The sequence below is a fragment of the Cutaneotrichosporon cavernicola genome (assembly GCF_030864355.1).
Source record: "Cutaneotrichosporon cavernicola HIS019 DNA, chromosome: 1".
NCBI lineage: Eukaryota > Fungi > Basidiomycota > Tremellomycetes > Trichosporonales > Trichosporonaceae > Cutaneotrichosporon > Cutaneotrichosporon cavernicola.
The window spans coordinates 3559427-3576978 of NC_083393.1; the positions used below are offsets into that span (position 1 = coordinate 3559427).

At 57.0% G+C, this 17552-nt stretch overlaps 5 protein-coding genes across 5 annotated transcripts; 3 read left to right on the forward strand and 2 right to left on the reverse strand.

Moving 5' to 3' along the window:
- Positions 1-171: 171 nt before the first annotated feature.
- On the forward strand, positions 172-2120 carry CcaverHIS019_0113300 (uncharacterized protein; the record flags this gene model as incomplete). Its single annotated transcript, XM_060596935.1, has 3 exons — positions 172-232; positions 428-635; positions 671-2120. The coding sequence occupies 3 exons, from the start codon at positions 172-174 to the stop codon at positions 2118-2120; spliced, it is 1719 nt and encodes a 572-aa protein (XP_060453878.1).
- A 2033-nt stretch (positions 2121-4153) lies between these two features.
- On the reverse strand, positions 4154-5322 carry CcaverHIS019_0113310 (uncharacterized protein; the record flags this gene model as incomplete). The annotated part of the gene is made up of 4 exons (XM_060596936.1): positions 4154-4338; positions 4385-4927; positions 4968-5109; positions 5143-5322. 4 exons carry the CDS (start codon positions 5320-5322, stop codon positions 4154-4156), a joined length of 1050 nt encoding a protein of 349 aa, XP_060453879.1.
- A 6238-nt stretch (positions 5323-11560) lies between these two features.
- On the forward strand, positions 11561-13610 carry CcaverHIS019_0113320 (uncharacterized protein; the record flags this gene model as incomplete). Its single annotated transcript, XM_060596937.1, has 5 exons — positions 11561-11603; positions 11646-11731; positions 11822-12042; positions 12088-12153; positions 12188-13610. 5 exons carry the CDS (start codon positions 11561-11563, stop codon positions 13608-13610), a joined length of 1839 nt encoding a protein of 612 aa, XP_060453880.1.
- Positions 13611-13770: 160 nt separating this feature from the next.
- On the reverse strand, positions 13771-14763 carry PRA1 (uncharacterized protein; the record flags this gene model as incomplete). The annotated part of the gene is made up of 4 exons (XM_060596938.1): positions 13771-14152; positions 14185-14354; positions 14386-14569; positions 14606-14763. The coding sequence occupies 4 exons, from the start codon at positions 14761-14763 to the stop codon at positions 13771-13773; spliced, it is 894 nt and encodes a 297-aa protein (XP_060453881.1).
- Positions 14764-15699: 936 nt separating this feature from the next.
- CcaverHIS019_0113340 (uncharacterized protein) lies at positions 15700-17118 on the forward strand (the record flags this gene model as incomplete). The annotated part of the gene is made up of 1 exon (XM_060596939.1): positions 15700-17118. One exon carries the CDS (start codon positions 15700-15702, stop codon positions 17116-17118), a length of 1419 nt encoding a protein of 472 aa, XP_060453882.1.
- Between the last annotated feature and the right edge of the window lie 434 nt (positions 17119-17552).

Genomic DNA, 17552 nt, shown 5'->3' on the forward strand with positions numbered 1-17552 from the left:
TCCACTCGAGACTCTGTCATTCTCACCTCACACAACTCACACTCTCACTCTTATACCTTCACCCCATCCATGTCCATGGTGCCCCTTACCTGATCCATCAGACGCTTTGTCTCTCCCGCAGCAGCAACAACCCAAAGCCCAAGCCCCACATACCGCACTGTTCCTCCCGTCATGCCCCGAACATCCAGCGCCCGCTCGCACGCGGCCCGCACATGCATCGCCTGCAAGCGTGGTAAGCGGCGATGCGAGCTTCCGCCCACATCCTAGCGCGTCGAAGGCGGCGTCACCCTCATGCTCGAGGATAGCTGCACACGATGTCGCCGTTTGCAGGTCTCTTGCATACTCGACGCGACTTACCGCTACTCCCACCTCCACACCCTCACAACAGCTCCCACTCCGCCGGCCCCAATAACAGATGAACCTACAGTCCCGGTCAAGGTCGACCTGCACACTCATCCAAAAAGCGTCGACGACTATCAGCAATTCTTCCCTCGCTACCTTCCCTTCACCCTCATGAACGACTTTTATCTCCACACAGCCGCCAAACTACCCAAGCACCCTTGCCTCATGGATATGCCAGAGGTCGAATTCGATTCTCTTGTCAGCGACGAGCATGCTGAACTTGCTTCACAATGGTGAACTCTCCTCACAATCTGTTGACTTACCGTAGGGCTGAGGACCACGTCAGATGGTGGCTCCCATTCACCCCATCAATTACCGAGGTACGAAAGCTGCGCCGGGCCGGCGCGACATCCAACTCTCTCCTCTTCATCGAATCTGCCCAGTGTGATCTTGCACTCCAGCACGCCGCCTTCCCTGTCTCCCAAGGAAACGCCGACAAGGTCGCAACGTGGACGGCGTGGTACTGCCGCAAGCTCCTTGCCGATCCGACCGGCGAATACCTCACCGACGCACTCCTCCTCGCAGCCTGGTTCCTACCACTGCTCCCAGACAACAGTGTCTTCCGCGATCTGGCCACGCATGCCCTACACTCGTGTCAGGACGACACATTCCAGTCGCGCATCAGTCGCGTTTGTGCTTCTGCTCTTCTCGGAGGCGCGCTGCTGAACGATGACGAGGCTTTCTACGATCAGAGTGCCGCCCTTCAACTGCCATCCGTTGCAGAACTGGACGCGCTGGAAACAGAAATCGGAACAGTCACGACTCTCACCAACCCTCAGAAGGCCGGATGTCACGGTATCATCCTGCGATGTCGTTCATGGATCGTGATGAAGAAGTGCGTCGTCGACATGGGTGACGCCCGGCGGAGTGGGGAGCCGGAGCCAAAGCAGCTTTCGCGAATGGATGTCGCACGAGTCGATTTCACGAACGCAAACAGAGCCCTTTGTGCTCGCCGCGGCGCAATCCTCTCTACGTCACCTCTCGCCGCATGGCTCGACTTTGAGAACTGCGCACTCGACCTTCTCATCTCGGGAATGCTCCTCCGTTTTACACTAGGCGACGACTTTACACCGCAATCCTTCTATAACGTGTCGACAGGCCGGACTGGCAGCGAGGCGCTACAGACCTTCGTCGGTGTCCACGGCCCTATCAATGCGGAATCGACCGAATGCTTGCTTGCGGCTGTCTCCAATCTGCCGACCAAGGACGTTCTGTACCCAACAACCCTTACATTTGCATACGCGATGCGAGGCGTGATCATGGCGCTCGAGATCCACGCAACATCGTTTAAGCTGTGGCGACTTCCACCACCACGCGAGCCTGTGTGGAACCTCCTCTTGCGTACCGTGGATGATACGCTGCGCCGTCTCAAGGGCGGTGGCGGACAGGTTGCCGCACGCATCGCGATCGCGTTCATCGGCGCCGCGCGGGAGACTATTCGTCGATGGCGCACCGAGCTCGTTCGCCGTCCCTTCAACCCCAACACCACACCCAACTACACACATCGACAGCCACTCACACCCGATACTCCGACCACCGCGGCAACCAAAGCCGCAGCCACGAATGGTTTTGGCCCCAGCCCGCTCGAACACCCCAGCCTCGGCAATGTCTTTGAGCACGTCGCCGGCTTTGAGTCGCAGGGATTCGACCCGATGGTTGCGTCTTTCGCAGAGTGGATAGCCGGCATCAACTGGAATCAATTCGTCATGCCGGAATGATTCTGGCCGCGTTTGGATGAGAACACCCATTGTCGAACGCAACCGCCGATCCCGCCACGTCACGTAACTCCACCCATCACCACACATTGCCCATTGCATATGTATCCACCTCAGTACGCCTCCCGCGTTACTGGACCACCCCTACGCTTGCGTCCCAAGAGCCGAACCAGGGGCAGAGGAGCTAAACACGAGATAAATGTGTGAGGGGAGCTGATCCAGCAGCCGAAGGACTGAACCGCACAAGAGATACGCACCCTGTTGTGATTACGGAATACATGGCAACTGAGCAGTCTGCGAGATTGAGCAAGTCGTCGTGGACTGTGTGCGAGATCCAACTAATTGGCACTGATTGACTCGCTGCCATGCGCAGCATGGGGTTCTACACCGGCCGTTGTGGCGGACTTCTGACGCTTGAGTCTCACTCGGGCCCGAGTGTAGTGGTGTACCGAATACCACCGTACATCTTAATTACTCGTTGCTATCGTTCGTGAGTTACGAGCCTTGTAGTAAGCAACGACAACTCTTATGTCAGTAACGAGCCATCGTATTAACAACGACGGCTCGTTCCTCAGTAACGAGGGCCCCTCACAGTCACGTGAGATATAGTAACGTATATATATTGTAGTTCGCTATTTCATTATACTTCCAACGCATGAATCACCTTGTCACCAAGACAATACGGCAACATTGAAACTACATCCACCTCTGGCCGGTCTCGGGCAACCCGACTATCAGTGAATACTATCTATCCACGACACCGAAGCCGTCGCGATAGGCAAGGAATGGCGATTGATCCATCGTTGAAGAGGAGCAATGGTTAGAAATAGGGGTATATAGAACAGACTGGGGGGATGCTAGGGCGTAAAGGCCACCACTGTGTCAGTACGGGTGTAGAGGATGTGGCGGCGAGGCAGTACCTGAGACTAACCAGCTGGCTCGTATGAATCCTAATTGCGGCCACTCGCCAGTGACGAATCATTTATAGTGCTGACCGAGGTAGGTAGGATGTTCGCGAGGAGAGAGAACGTGGGACAACGACACACGCATCGCTCTGGGAAGGAAGTGGCACCCACATCCCCTCGATCTGGGAGACAAACGACCACCAGCCACAAGGCCTCTTCCTAAACCCTCGCATGGCACTTTCAGTCTTGGTCCAACCACCGGCGTACTCTTGCCGAATACTCAGCCTTTCACCCTCGTGGGCCGGCCGCCAACCTTGCTGGTCCTCCTCTCTACCAGCTTTGCCGACCAAGCGTCCCCTTGAAACCACAGTGGAAAACACTGTTACGTAATCGGCGAGATGGCCGAGCGGTCTAAGGCGCTGTGTTAAGGTGTTCATTGAACATCCGCAGTCTTCGGACGTGGGTTCGAATCCCACTCTCGTCAACAGGGTATTCAGTTACCCAGCCAACCTTTTTGGAGGCTGTGAGGATGCGTTTGCCCACTGGAGGGTTGGGAGAAACCTCTCAGAGAGGGAGTGGCGCGCTAGGTTACCACTGATCACGGGGTACAGGGGCTGCTACAGTGCAGCATATTCGAACACGACCTGTGCATTGGACAACAGCACATGGTGACTGACCACCCAATCACTTTCCAGCGCAAGTTGGGCTCAAGTCGAGTGAGTTGACACTGCTGAGGTGGTTGACAGGCCCCTGATGGCCATGCATTCAAATGGTGCGTGACATTGCCTGTTCCGAAAGTGCCTCCGAGACCGCCCCGGATCGAATTGCCAATGGTTGAAGTCAGATGCCCGCCTTGGCTTGAAATCGTGGTTATGCTGCACCTGGACGCCACCGCGACTTGAGGGCAATTGGCTTGGCAACAACTTTGCACGTGCAGCCTGCCAAAGTGAATGTGGCTGGAGCAGCGGCAGTGGCAGTTACAAAGTCTTCCCCGCCAATGTCAATGTCAATATCAAAGCGGCACCGAGAGCAACAGAAACAAGACCGTGGCTGCATGAATAAATGAGGGGTATACAGTTCCAAGGATATTTATTGTCCTAGATTAAGATCCCCATATCTTGGGGTGTGGAGCTACTTGCGGATCCTGAAGACGCACTCGCCGTTAATGAGGTCGTAGTTGCTGTGGCAAGCCGAGGCAACACACTGGCCGCTGATGCAAGAGATGCGGTTCATGGCGACGCCTGGGAGGGAGGTGCAGTCGGTACCCGAGACGACGCCGTCGATAAAGTTGCCGCTGGGGCAGCCACCACAGGCCTCTGGATTGTTAGCTCGGCATAGGAATGAGAAAAAAAAATAACTCACCAAGCTCAGTGGCAGTGTCGAGGCACTCGAAGCTGCCGGTGCCGGGGACGTGGCAAGCGAGCTTGGGAAGAGGGCAGTAGGTCTCGGAAGCGACGCGGGGCCGGAACTCGCGGCGGCGACGGAGACCGCTGGGAGTAACGTCACGGTTGTAGACGTTCCAGGCAAAGTTCCTAGTCTTTCCGCCGAGAAGACAGGTGCCGCTCTCCGAGGTGATCGAGTTGCAGTTGACCATCTGGCCAGTAGGAGCAGTGTTCGAGCAAGAGCACTGCCAGGTACCGCCGCTGCGGCCGCCGAAGAGGGCGCCGACGAGACCACCGAGCAAGCCACACTGCTCAGTCATGCCGCTGACACGCATCGAGACCTGCTTGTTACCGCCACATGCAGCGAAGCAATCTGCCTGGCTGGCGACAGCAAAGGTGTTGATAGCAGTGGGGTTGGTGGCGTAGCATCCGCCAAAGACGAGGTCGGTAGCGGCAATGTACTCGGCCTTGACGCCAACCAGGTTGAGGATGGAGGTGTCGCAAGCACCAGTAGCACCAGCGCCTGGAGTTAGTATTGGCTGACAGTTGATGGAGTATCTCACCCTCCATGATCGCCCGGCGGTCAAGACCCTCGTTGTCGCAGTAGCACGAGCCGAGGGTGCTGTCGAGGTTGAGTGAGAGGGCGGTGACGTCGATGCCCTGGGCGTAGACCATGAACTTGTAACCTTGCTGAGCGCAGATGCTCTTCCATTAGCGCAATAACAGTACCGGACTCACGCGGCAAGATGCGCCACTCAGCGTGGTGCCAACGAGGGTGGTGAGGGTGCCGGTGAGCAGCCCGACGAGGCCAGGAAGGAGGCCGTCACCACCAAGTGTGCCAATGCCACCACAGCTGGCGTAGATGTCGGCCTGGGCAAGGGACGCCAACGAAAGGAGCGCGACGAGGAACCAACGCATTATGAGAGAATGAAAAGAAGGTGGGGGGGATTGACTAGAGAGCAAGCTTACTCAACGCCTCTCTCTTATGTTGTTCCGTCAGCGGCCCCACGCTCTTCTTCTCGCTGATGGTGTTTACTGCTCTGCCCATCCAATCTCAGCTGTCCAACCTTGCGTCCGGCCCATTGCCGGGGCCCTCGTCGCCAATTCGCCACACTGCCACTCCCTCAATCCAAATTAGGGTGACCCCGACAGTCTCCTCTGCCACTGTGCTTGACAGCTTTGATGTTTTGCTCCTTGGTTAGGTTCAAGCCTGATCTAGTGGATTGGCAGTAAACACGTCTCTGCTCCCTCTGTGCAGCTGCCGCAGTTGCGGCTGTCCAGAGACTGTTCCCCAGTGAGCACTGTGCGACCCTACCAGTGCGAGTTGGTCCGCTTGGGCCCTTTTCTATTCTATTCATCACCTGCAACCTTGGAGACTCAATTGAGATGGCGCCGGTGGCGGACGGAGATGAGGTGCCTGTATTAACACCGACATAGGGTATTCTCGCGCTTTGGACGCGCCAACGCGTCAACCCCTCCGGCCAGGGCGGATAATCCAGCCCACCTAAGTTCGCGAACGCCGTTCCGAATCACATAGCACGGCCCAGACCCTGTCGCATACTTGGGACAACGCATGTATGGCTACGCGATGTTTGGGTGAGCACCGCGAGGACCGCCGCGTGTAGGGCGAGGCTTGTGCGTGCTCGGTGTTGTTGTGAGGTGCCGCTGGAGCATTGCATCATGAGGTCAGTGCGTTGCTATCATGTGCATCCCAAGCACAGTCCTCCCGGATGCCGCGTTTCGACTGGATACTTCGGAGATCCGAGAGCAAAACACTACTATTGTAGCGGGACTTTAGGTAATCAACTAGCTTATCTGTGGTGTCTCAAGGTATCAAGGTAGCCAATCTTGTCCTGACCCGAAAACTGGATCAGGAGTTGTCGATTACCAAAGCCGAGTATTACAATTGAATAGCAATTACCCTGCTCTTCGGCAAAGTGCCCAACAATGGGAAAGTTTTCATTCACTTGCTTAAGGTTTGAAGGTCTCCACAACACTCGCCAGGGAGTTCATAGAAGCCGACTGAATAGCCAGGCACAGTGGCGCATCTTAGAGTTCCAGAGTTCCGAGGCGGCACGATCGACTAGCCGAGCCAGGAGTAAAGGCCGACGGCTTGGCATATCGTCCCTGAACCTTCCAACTTTTGTCACGCGCCGGAAGGCATGGGAGGTCGGAGAGGCAAGATCCCACGGAGATGCTTATGCTTGTACAGGCCCGGTGGCGCCGGGATCCTGGACCGAACGCCACCTGGCCGCTTGGCCGCCGGTTGGCGCCGGGCCCTGCCCGCTTTCGACAGGCATCATACCCCTGCAACGCAAACTGGGCCAAACCTGTTCCAGGTTGAGCGTTGAGGGCACAGTGTGTCCGTTCGTCTGATATTGAATTGCTGAGGGATACCCTGCTAGTCTGAACGTCTGGTGTTGTTTGTGTGTTTGTTACCGGCTCCCCTGACACCGAGAAGAGATATTATTTGTCCGTCGCACACCGCTGTCCGTTTCCAGGCTGATGTCATCATAATTGCTGGGCCTGAGTGGCGATCACACACTAACTTCCTGCTCCCCACGACACAGTTCCTTTTGACGGACATGGTCCCCAGGCAACAGCAGCCGACTTAAATTAAGGCGTTCGGGACAACTTGTTTACGTCCATCAGACTTATGCGATCCGAGGTGCCGAGGTGCGCAGCTACTAGGTGGTCTGTCTCCGATGCCCGGAAAGTTCGAGTGAATGCAGAGGAATGCGTGACAATACATTCAGCTTGGTACTCTGGATTTCTGGTGCAGGAATCCGGTCACGTTCAGCCAGTCAGGAACGACTGGTTGCAATGGAGGAACGATGACGAGTTTCCAGGGGTGGCCGGCCGCCACAGCTTGGGCAGGAACACCTCTATAACGGCCGCCGTCTGGTCTTAGCGTTCGAAACTGGATGGAAATATGTGATCGATTCCAGCCCTGAACCAACAGCAGCTTAGCAGATAAACTTTGTGGGCGCAGCTTATGGCTCAAACTATGTGCTGTAGATCTTTTGAAAGTCAAATAGGCTCCATAACAACCCAATGCCCGCGCGAGTGAGCTTTTGCTGTAAACGGTGGGGCAACTGTCTATCCAATGTGGCTAATGATTTCGAAGGTAGTGCAGGTGGCGCCCACGCGTCGCGCGCCGTTCCTCCCGACCTCTTCAAAGGTCGTGCAGGTGACGTCAACGCGACGCGCGCTGCTCCTCCTGACCTCCATGCTCACGAACCGAACCTGCAAACTGCTTCAACTGTCCTCTGCAATCTGCGCTCTGCGCTGTCCGTTGCCAAAACAGCTAGCTAGGCAATTGAATGCCCTATTGACGAGAGTGGGATTCGAACCCACGTCCGAAGACTGCGGATGAACTTGCTCAGTGAGCAGCCACCTTAACACAGCGCCTTAGACCGCTCGGCCATCTCGCCGATCACGTGATGTTGGGAGCTGCGGCTCGTAGAATGTCATCATCTCCACCTGGCACGAGCCGCTGTACGATACGCCACTCTAGTCACATGGGATGGGGTAGTCACTTATCAGGCGATGAGCCCAATTCAGTCTGTCAAGCGCAGCACTTGGATCAAAGCGTCTGGGGTCATGGGGTATCATAGCCGAGAAGCGTCGAGGAAAAATTCATTCATTTAGAAGTCGCACAGGGCACCTGCCCCGTGGCGAGAGGTACACTTTGATCGAGTTCCAGTTATCGGGTAGGCGTTTCCCAGAGTTCAAAGCCATCTCGGAGTAACCCGCTACTGCAACATCCCTGTTGATGCCGTCATCCTTAGAAGACGACCCTTGCATCTCCTCTTGGCAGACGGAATCCCGCTTGGCCGAGAGTTCAGATTCAACAGATGGAGCTGGCTCAAGGGATGAAGTCAGCTCACAACGATGTCCCCACTCATGTAACCAGTTTCCGAATTGGCCCAGTAGGACGGACCGAGCGAAACCCTATTTTCTTCGACGTTGGAAATATCCGTGCCGAAGAGCAGTCGTGCAAAGGCCGTGTCCACCTCTCCATCGTCCGCAAAGTCGCCGCGTCCAAGGCGATCAGCTCACTGTGCCACGCGCGAGCTGGGCTTGATTGCAAGGTAATCGCTGGCATGGGAGATGTTGTAACCAAGCCCGCGCGCGGCATGCGAGGCTTGCACCGCCTGCCAGCCCGACTCGGGATCGATCCATACACTCTCGTTGTCACGGCGCGACACGGTGAAGGTGAAGTCGCCTGTTCCCTTCGGCTTGTCGCCTGCAGTCACAGTCCCCATGCCATTGGTGCAATCCTTGCATTTACTGACGCAGGCTTGGCGAAAGCGGTGCGTTCAATAGGTTCCCAGCGCTTGCCTGGATCATAGATAGAGCGGTACTCGCCGCAACTGCCACTTGAATGCTCGGCTGGCGGAACAACAGCGCATTCGGGTTGACGCGGTCCATAATATCGGTACCACTCGTGTTCATGTTCCCGCCTGGTGGACGTGGATTGGATTCAGGACCAGGTCGCACGACTTCTGACCCAGAAGGCCTATTGCGACCTACCATCAAGTTGTTGAAACCGGGGGTCATAACTACCTCGACCACGCGAGTTTCCTGAGTGACGCCGTTTAAAATCTGAAGTGCAGCCCCGAGGTAGATCCATGTGGCTAACAGAACGTTGTTCATCGCCATCGGTTTCATGAATTCGACTGTGATGGTGATGAAACCATCGGTGTAGGCTGCCCAATCGACGCCGTCGTCCTCGTTTGTACTCTTCATGTAGCCTCAGACTTACCGACGCCACACGATATGGGAGTTTTGTACTCCGCAGGTTTCAACTGAAGGAGCCACAAATCCGCACTGGTTGGCTTGAAGTTTAAGCAGGATCTACCCTACCGTCTTAGTTGGAGGGGAACGTGATGGATCGAGTGATGCTGGTGCCGAGAACTGTGATTTTTCTCTGAACATCGTTAGGGCCTCTGAACAGCAGTGTCACCTTCTAGATTGAGTTGATCAGTTACAGGTCAAGAATCTTGAGGGGAATGACGTTGAACAGAGTCGGGAACCTGTCGGAATTGGACGTCAGACCAGTGTTTCATCCGAAGACTAGATGAGAGAAACACAAGGAGAGAACGCGTCTTCGCAGTGACTGGTGTAGAATGAAAGTCCTAGTCACATGCTCAGAGCTTGGATGAGCGCGTGTCAGAAGCCCGAAACCAAGACGATGACAAGGAGGTCGGATTGAGGTGCTCTACCAACAGCTAAGTTTGTTAGGGCGCGTCACCCAATAAGTTATGGGTTGGTCACATGTGGAACTGGTTCGCGGCGGTATGATTCCAATGAACCTGGCCAGCCAGTGGTACAGATCTGTGGCACTCTCAGCCTTTAGGTGACAGGGGACGTTTATCAGGACAAATCCTTCATAGGGTACATCTGTGCAAACCCGCTGGTCATCACATGGACGGACTGGGCACACTGGGTTCTATCGGTGCCGTCAGCATGGTCGCGAAAGAGGTTGTAAAAATGTGTGTTAATGTGTTGACGCGTTGATTTGAAACTTGAACTAAACGGTAGCAAGGCTTGCTTTTACTTGTTCCTCGTTCCGCGTTCGTCAGCAGTTCTCGTCATTCCGCCAGGCCATTTCCGGGGCCTCTCCTTTACAGGAATAGTGAACGCCGCGAACCAGAGGGTGAGTATGACGAGGAAAGAATAGCAGATGTCACTTCGGCGGGGTGAATGGCTTTAGCAAATGGCAAAGTCACGAGGTACATGTAGTAAAGCTAAGAGCACAGAATGATGTGGCAACAGCAGGACAGTCTACATTCATCCAACCCCGAGCTCATCGCTGATCAAATCCAGACCATGCAGTTGAAAGCCATTCCTAGCCCCACTCTACCACTGAATACAGCTTATCAGCCTCCTCTATCTGCCAATGCCAGTCCATTGGAGGTGGTGCCACCGGTCCTCCGGAGGACCGTACCCTCTGGCCCCGCCGTCTCGTGTCCTATGCTAGGACCCCCGCGCACCCAGACGCGGCGCCGCTCCCATATTTGGGCTGCACTCATGAGTCACTTGGACCAGCAGGAACCTCTGGTGGAGCTGCATGTGTCTCGATTGGACCCGCACGATGTACTTGACGCCAATATGCGGGCACCACCGCAACCAGGACGTGCCACGTGGGGTCATATATTGCCGGCATCAACCGTTGCCTGAGTACGATAAACAGCCTCTGGCCAATCGCAGATGTGCTTGTTTCCAGTGAACGCGCTCCCGATGGTGGCGCGTCGTTAACAGAGTCTATGACTTGGACGATCCGGCTGTCAAAGCCGCCATAAGCCACACAAAGAACGGCAACGGATGCGTCCCTACTGATCCGCGGTGGTAGATAGGTACTGCAGAGGGATCTTGTATGTAAGACAGTCACGAGTAGGTGGCGTAGATGGGCGCTTCGGCGTGCGACGAGTCCGAGAGGCTATGTACATGCTTTTAAGGTCGGCCAAGGGGGCAAGGTGAGCCTGGTCGCGTCTCACATCAGCATGACAACCAGCGATGATAAGCAGCACCCCGAGATGCTGGGTGTACAAGGCATAAATGAGGGAACGCGACCTGTGTGCGTGTCGACTTTACGATCAGGCTGTTCTGCAAGAAACAGCAGCTGGCACAGAGACGGCCCTTCCGTGCGGCATCTGCCGGATAATTACTCGGATATCCGCAATGCCCACCAAGCACCTCCTTCCATGCCCACCAAGATTCCACCTTGCGCGATCCGTGCTCGTTACAGTTTGCCTTGGGGGCCCCTCAATAAAACCATCCGTCTATATGCTTGCGTTGCCTTCATCTCCAGAAGCGAGGAATGAAAGGTGATGTAGAGATGGCCGCACCAGGACCAGCGGGAATAGCCACCGGTTGCAATTTGCCGATCTGGGGACCCCGCTCAGAACGGCCCTTCTAATTTGTGACCAACCAACCACTGGCCCTCCCTTCATCGCTTACATCTCCCTTCCCGCCCAGCGCACCTCGTGCTTCCGGTCATGGCAGGCCCGTATCTAGAGCAAAACTCTAACCGGGACGGCGTGGGTCGACGGTTTGTGCCGGCAGGCTGCCGATCTCGACTCCCCCAGCAAACATTCATAGATGCCATGGCGTTCGCTCACGCTCACAATCGCCCTTTGTACCTCTCACCATGGCTACGGAGACAGTGAAGAGACAGCGGACATTCGAGGAGTGTGAGTCCACATCTGGCTGGTGAAGCAAGACACTGACGCCAGGCGATGCCATCCTCACGGCGCCGGGGATGCCGTTCGAGATGGTCGAGATGGACATTGGGGGACGGCGCATGCGCGCGTGGAAGAATGTGAGTGCATGAGATATGGTGTTCAGCTTGTGTCACGGGTGCCAGTTGCCGGGGGATGCGATCGCGGACAAGATGAGATGCTGACGGTAGACTCCCCCATCATTTCGCGCCTACCTGATCCCCAAGTTCAAGGAGTTTGCCGACCGCGAGATAGTTTCGTCGCCCATCCCAATGCCGGCCGAGTTTTATGCGCGCGAACGCCTCACCTACGGCCAAGTCTACGAACTCGCGCTGGAGTACGCCGCGTGGATGCGTGGGCTGGGTGTGGTGGTGGGCGACCGTGTGGCAGTCGGCGGAAGAAACTCCACTGGGTGGGTAGCGCGCTCCCGTAAAGAGGTGGGAGAGGCTAACATCAGGTGGCTTTCGACTTGGCTCGCTGTGCACCTCTTGGGCGCTGTTCCTGTGCTGCTCAATGATCTTCTGTGAGTTTGTAGAGAAGACGTGAGCTGACGTCAGCACCGACGACGCACAGACACACTGCCTCGGCATTACAACGCCCAAGCTTGTGCTTGTGGACGAGGAGCTCGCAGGCAAGGTCGGGCGTCTCCGTGCCGAGCTGTCTAAGCGCAATGTCGGAGCTGTTTACTGCTGGTCGAGCGTGGACCACCTCCCCCCTGCCGCGCGTGCCGGTGTCAAGGCGATCGACACGACCTCGGTGCGCCAGGCGGACAAGGACGCGATTCACGCCGGCATGGGGGGTGGGCTTGAGGGGCTGAACCAGTTCTCGGACGGCTGCATCTTCTTCACGTCCGGCACGACAGGGTACCCGAAGGCGGTCATCTCGACGCAACGTGGCGGTCTTCACAATGTCATCTCGGCGGCCGTTTCCCCCGCGCGCATGTTCTTGCGGGCAGGTCTCTCTGTTGCCGAGTTGGGTGCAATGATGAGCGCACCCGCCCCGCAGGGCGTTTCGCTTATCTCCATCCTACTGTTCCACGTCACGGGTAACCTTGCAAGCCTGCTCGGGACAATTGGCAAGGGTGGCAAGATGGTGTTCCAGCGCAAGTGGAATGTCAAGGATGCTGTCAAGCTCGTCGTCGACGAGAAGGTCACGACTATGGGTGGTGTGCCCGCCATTGCCACAGCGATCATCCAGAGCCCCGACCTCCCGAAGGACTACCAGTTCACGGCGGTGAGCTACGGCGGCGCGCCGCCTCCTGAGCGCTTGGCCCGTGACCTTAAGAGCCGCTTCCCGGCCGCGTTCGTCGGCCAGGGCTGGGGCATGACCGAGACGAATGCGGTCGTGTGCCACCTCAGTGGGCCCGACTATATCGCCAAGCCGACGAGTGTTGGTGCCGCCGTCCCAATCTGCGACATTAAGATTGTCGACCCTGAGACGCGGCGCGAACTGCCGCGCGGGAGTTTTGGTCTGCTCCTCTCTCGCGGCGAGGGAAACATGCGCGAGTACCTGAACAACCCCAAAGCGACTGCCGAGACAATCGACGCCGACGGCTACGTCAACACTGGCGACATGGGTTACATTGACGAGGATGGGTGCCTCCACCTCGGCGACCGGATGAAGGACATCATTATCCGCGGCGGCGAGAATATTGCGAGTGCGGAAGTCGAGAACGCTCTCGCCCTCGACGATAACCTTGCCGAGGTCGCAGCCGTCAGCGTGCCGGACGATGTACTCGGCGAGCGCGTCGGCGCGATTGTGTCCCTGGCCCCAGGCGCCAGGACGACCGAAGCCGAGGTCCTCGCGGCCGTGACCCCGCGCCTCCGCTACCCCGCCCGACCTGTCATCGTCGTTGTCCACCCCGAGCCACTCCCGCGTAACGCAAACGGCAAGATTATCAAGACTGACTGCCGCAAGATTGTGCGCGACATCTTCGCCACGCGTCCGAAGATCGAGGCCCCTCCTCGCGCCAAGCTTTAAGTCGTAATCAAGGGAAAGAAGTTGGTTTCTGGGAGATGGGTTTCGCCGTCATGGCGACGGCATCAGCAGATGAGTGTGCATATTTGCCTTCGGGATGTATGGTTCTATGGTCTGTTGGTGTCCCCGTAGAATGTTGGCCTGCCTCTCGAACCACACCTGATCACTCCGCACCGCAGTGGACCGAGCCGTCGGCGTGCGTGTGACAGTCGTTGCCGGCCGCCTGGCCCCCTACAGACCCGGTAGACGTTGCTGGGTCAGGTGTCGTGGTAGAGCTCTCGCTGGTTGAGGCCGGAGGAACCGAGGCTGAGGGCGCATCCTCCTTGCTGGAGGGCACCTCATTCGCCTTCCCCGCGATGTCGCCTATGCAAGCGTCGCCGCCCTGGGCTACCTCGAGCGCGTACACATGAGCGGCAAAGTATTGAACCGCATCCGTGTCGACTGGCGAATAGGTGCTATTGTCACGGGCAAGTTGCACCACATCGCCAAGGCTCTCAGCGTAGTGCGCTATGGCTCCATCGCCGATGACATGGTAGAGGCGGTGTCTGGGTTAGGTTGGCACAATGTCTCGACGTACATCAGATCGATTGACCAGTACGTGCTTGGCTTATCCTCAGCGAGCACAAAGCCGTTCATGCAAAATGCGGCATTGTACAAGCGGTCAGTGTATGACGCAGGACAGATGACGGTCTCGAGTGTGGCGTTATCGCCGCGCCAGTGTCCTCGCCAGCCTGGTTGGTGACAGTTCTGACGTCAGCACAGAAGATCAGACACTTACTCCATCGGGGTCATCGCAGCGGAACAGGAGACCGTCCTTGTTGCTATCGAGGAGGACATCGTAGGCACCCATTGCGGCGGGGTACGCCTCCTTCTTTTCGCCAAAGTAGAGCTTGAAGACCGGGTCGGAGGGGCCGTTGGTCGCGATGTAGTCCTTGGCAAATGCTGCGACTTCGAGTGCCTCCCTGCACGTCAGCAGTATGGGACAGGCATGGACTCACTTGAGGCCTTGTCCGATCATGCGGTGCTGCGGAGGGGTGCAGCTCTCGTGGATGGCGATGTCCTCAACAAAGCTCTTCATGTCGCGGCGGGCGAGGCGCTCGAGTGGCGCCCCTAAAGCCGCTGTCGCGGCAGAGATTGTGAAGAGGAAGTTGAACATCGCGGAGATCCTTGGGTAGCTGTCGAGCTGGTTGTGTGTGACATGAGACATCTTCTGAGCTGCATTTGTACGCCGCGAAAGTCACCTCCGCGAAGTGTGATCGGGGTCACGACGGTGTGCATGACCATGACCGTTGTGGACGACCGGTGATGACCGGTTCTGATGACCGCTGATGACCGGCTCTGATGACCGCTATGCATGACGAGGAGGGGTCATGATCACTGTGCCGACCGCTGTGCGTACTGGTCCTCTGATTGTTAATCTTCGATCCTCATTCCGAGCCGCCCGTGGCCACCATGGTTAACCTCACGGTCGTCAGTCCACAGAGTAAGTGGACGTGCTGACGTCGGCGGAGGTATGTTCGGATGTGCCAGAGCCAGTCGGAAGCCCGTCAGCCTGAAGCCATGCTGCGACGGCCCCTGTTGGGTGGGTTGTCTGTATCGTGTGCGTCGAAGAATGAGTATGACCGGTCGGGTCCTCTTAAAGTCCTCAACCCAAAGCTCTTGGCATTTCATGTTGATGGCATTTGAGCAGAGGACGACATTTTGAAGCACGTGTATTAGAGTGAATAACCCACAAAACTGTTGAATTAACCCAAGTTGGCATGGCCACTAGAGCGCCACCTGTAATCTTTGAGCCATGACTGTACAGTCCTCTTTCCGCGTTTCTACTTCGCGTCCTCTTGGCGGTCTTCTCACTCCCTCAAACTAACACAGTCCTTGGACAGATATTGAACTAAAAGGGGCCACCGGACCGAGGAGATGCATCACACTACCGTTCCGAGCGCTGAGCTCCATTCCACTCATCTCGTACTCAACATCTACAGGCTAGATCGTGCCTCGCATCATCGTCTCACTCCCACACTCATTCTCCGTACTCTTCGGCTTCTACCCCCCTCCTCCCATTTCGGCTTCACCTAAACAGCCCGCCACCACCATGCGCTGTGCCGCCCTTATCATCGTCCTCGCTGCGACTGTCGCCCGCGCACAGAGCCCAACATCCACTGCCTCCCCATCAACGCCAAGCCCAACAGGACAAGGCGAGTGCACCTGGCACAACACCCACTGGGATTGCGAGCTGTCCGTACCCGCGGCCTCGGCAGGGTCCCACGACGACCACGAACACGAAGCACATGGAGACAGCGAACATGCCGCGTCTGGAACATCCGCCGCACCCTCCACCCCCTCCCCAACTGACCGCGGCGCATGTACGTGGCACATCTCGCACTGGGATTGCGACAAGCCAGCGACAGGCTCCGAGCTCGGCGCTGAGGCGGCTGCGGCCCATGGCGAGTGCATCATCCACAGCGGACACGTACATGGCGATTGCTCTGCAGAGCAGCTTGCGTGCGGCGCCGTCCTGCTTGAGCACTACGACATGCCTCTGCATATCGGCTCCGTCTTCATCATCCTCGTCACGACCGCAATCGGGTGTTTTGTGCCCATCATCACTGGGTGGACGCGCAGCAACGACAGGCTCACGGGTGCGCTCGACGCGTCCTCGTTTGGGCGTGATGTTGGCTTTCTGGGAAACCTGCTCTTCATCGCGCGTCACTTTGGCACGGGCATCATCCTCGCAACCGCGTTCATCCACCTCCTTTACCACGGTTTCCTCATGTTCAACAACAAGTGTCTCGGCGAGCTCGCGTACGCGCCGGCCTCTCCAGCGATCGCTATGGCCGCGGTCATGCTTACGTTCCTGTTCGACTTTTTTGGGGGGCGCACTGGGCATAAGCGCCTCGAGGCTGCTCACGCGGCCGGCCCCAGCTCGTCTGACTCGGCGAGTGCCGACGAGGAGAAGAACACGCATAATCACGCGCACGCGCACGCTCCCGTGTTTGAGGGCGGATGCTCACACGCCGAAGCCGCCTTCCGCCAGGAGCAGGACTGGCAGGTACTCCTCCTCGAGGCCGGCATCCTCTTCCACTCGATCATGATCGGAGTGACCCTAGGTGCGGGCTCCGGGCCGGGGTGGACGACACTACTCATTGTCATCGTGTTCCACCAGTTCTTCGAGGGCGCCGCACTCGGATCGCGCATCGCCCTCCTGTACTGGATCTCGCGTATGCGCGCCCTCCTCATGGGCATTGCTTTCATCCTCATTACGCCCATCGGCGTTGGTATCGGCATTGGCGTTCGCAAGAGCTTTTCGCAGAACGGCAAGACGTCCATCCTCGCAATCGGCATCCTCAACTCGGTTTCCGCGGGTATCCTCATGTACACCGCGTTCCGCCTGCTGTCGGGCGACTTCACAGAGGGACCGCTCCGCCGGAGTAAGCGGAGTGCAGTGGTTGCATCGCTGCTGGCCATGTTCACTGGCCTCATCTCGATGAGTATTCTTGGCAAGTGGGCATAGAAAGAGTAGAGGAAAGAGCTTGGAGCAGTTTGTGGTCGACAGTAATGTTTAGATACTACCAGCACGTATAGAACAATGTATCATAGTCAGTCCTCGTCGTGTTTATTGGTTGGAGTAACAGTGGAGGTGGAGAGCCGTGGGGTAGTTGGGGGAGGTGACTGCCCAACGGTTGGGTACATCGGGTGAGCAGTGATCACCATCTGCGGCATGCAGCGTCCAGTAGTCGTCTCATGAAGGGGGAGCAGGTGATGTAAAGTATTCTGGTAGCGGCTAGGTTCATGTTGCCATCTTGCATGTTGACCGTTGGGAGTGATACGTTGGGTGTGGTGACTGCTGGGGTATCAAAGTCGAGTATCGGATAGATCCGAGAGATCACATGACGTGGGCGTCAACAGTCGCTTCCCACCCGACCATTTCAGTGATATCCATTATCT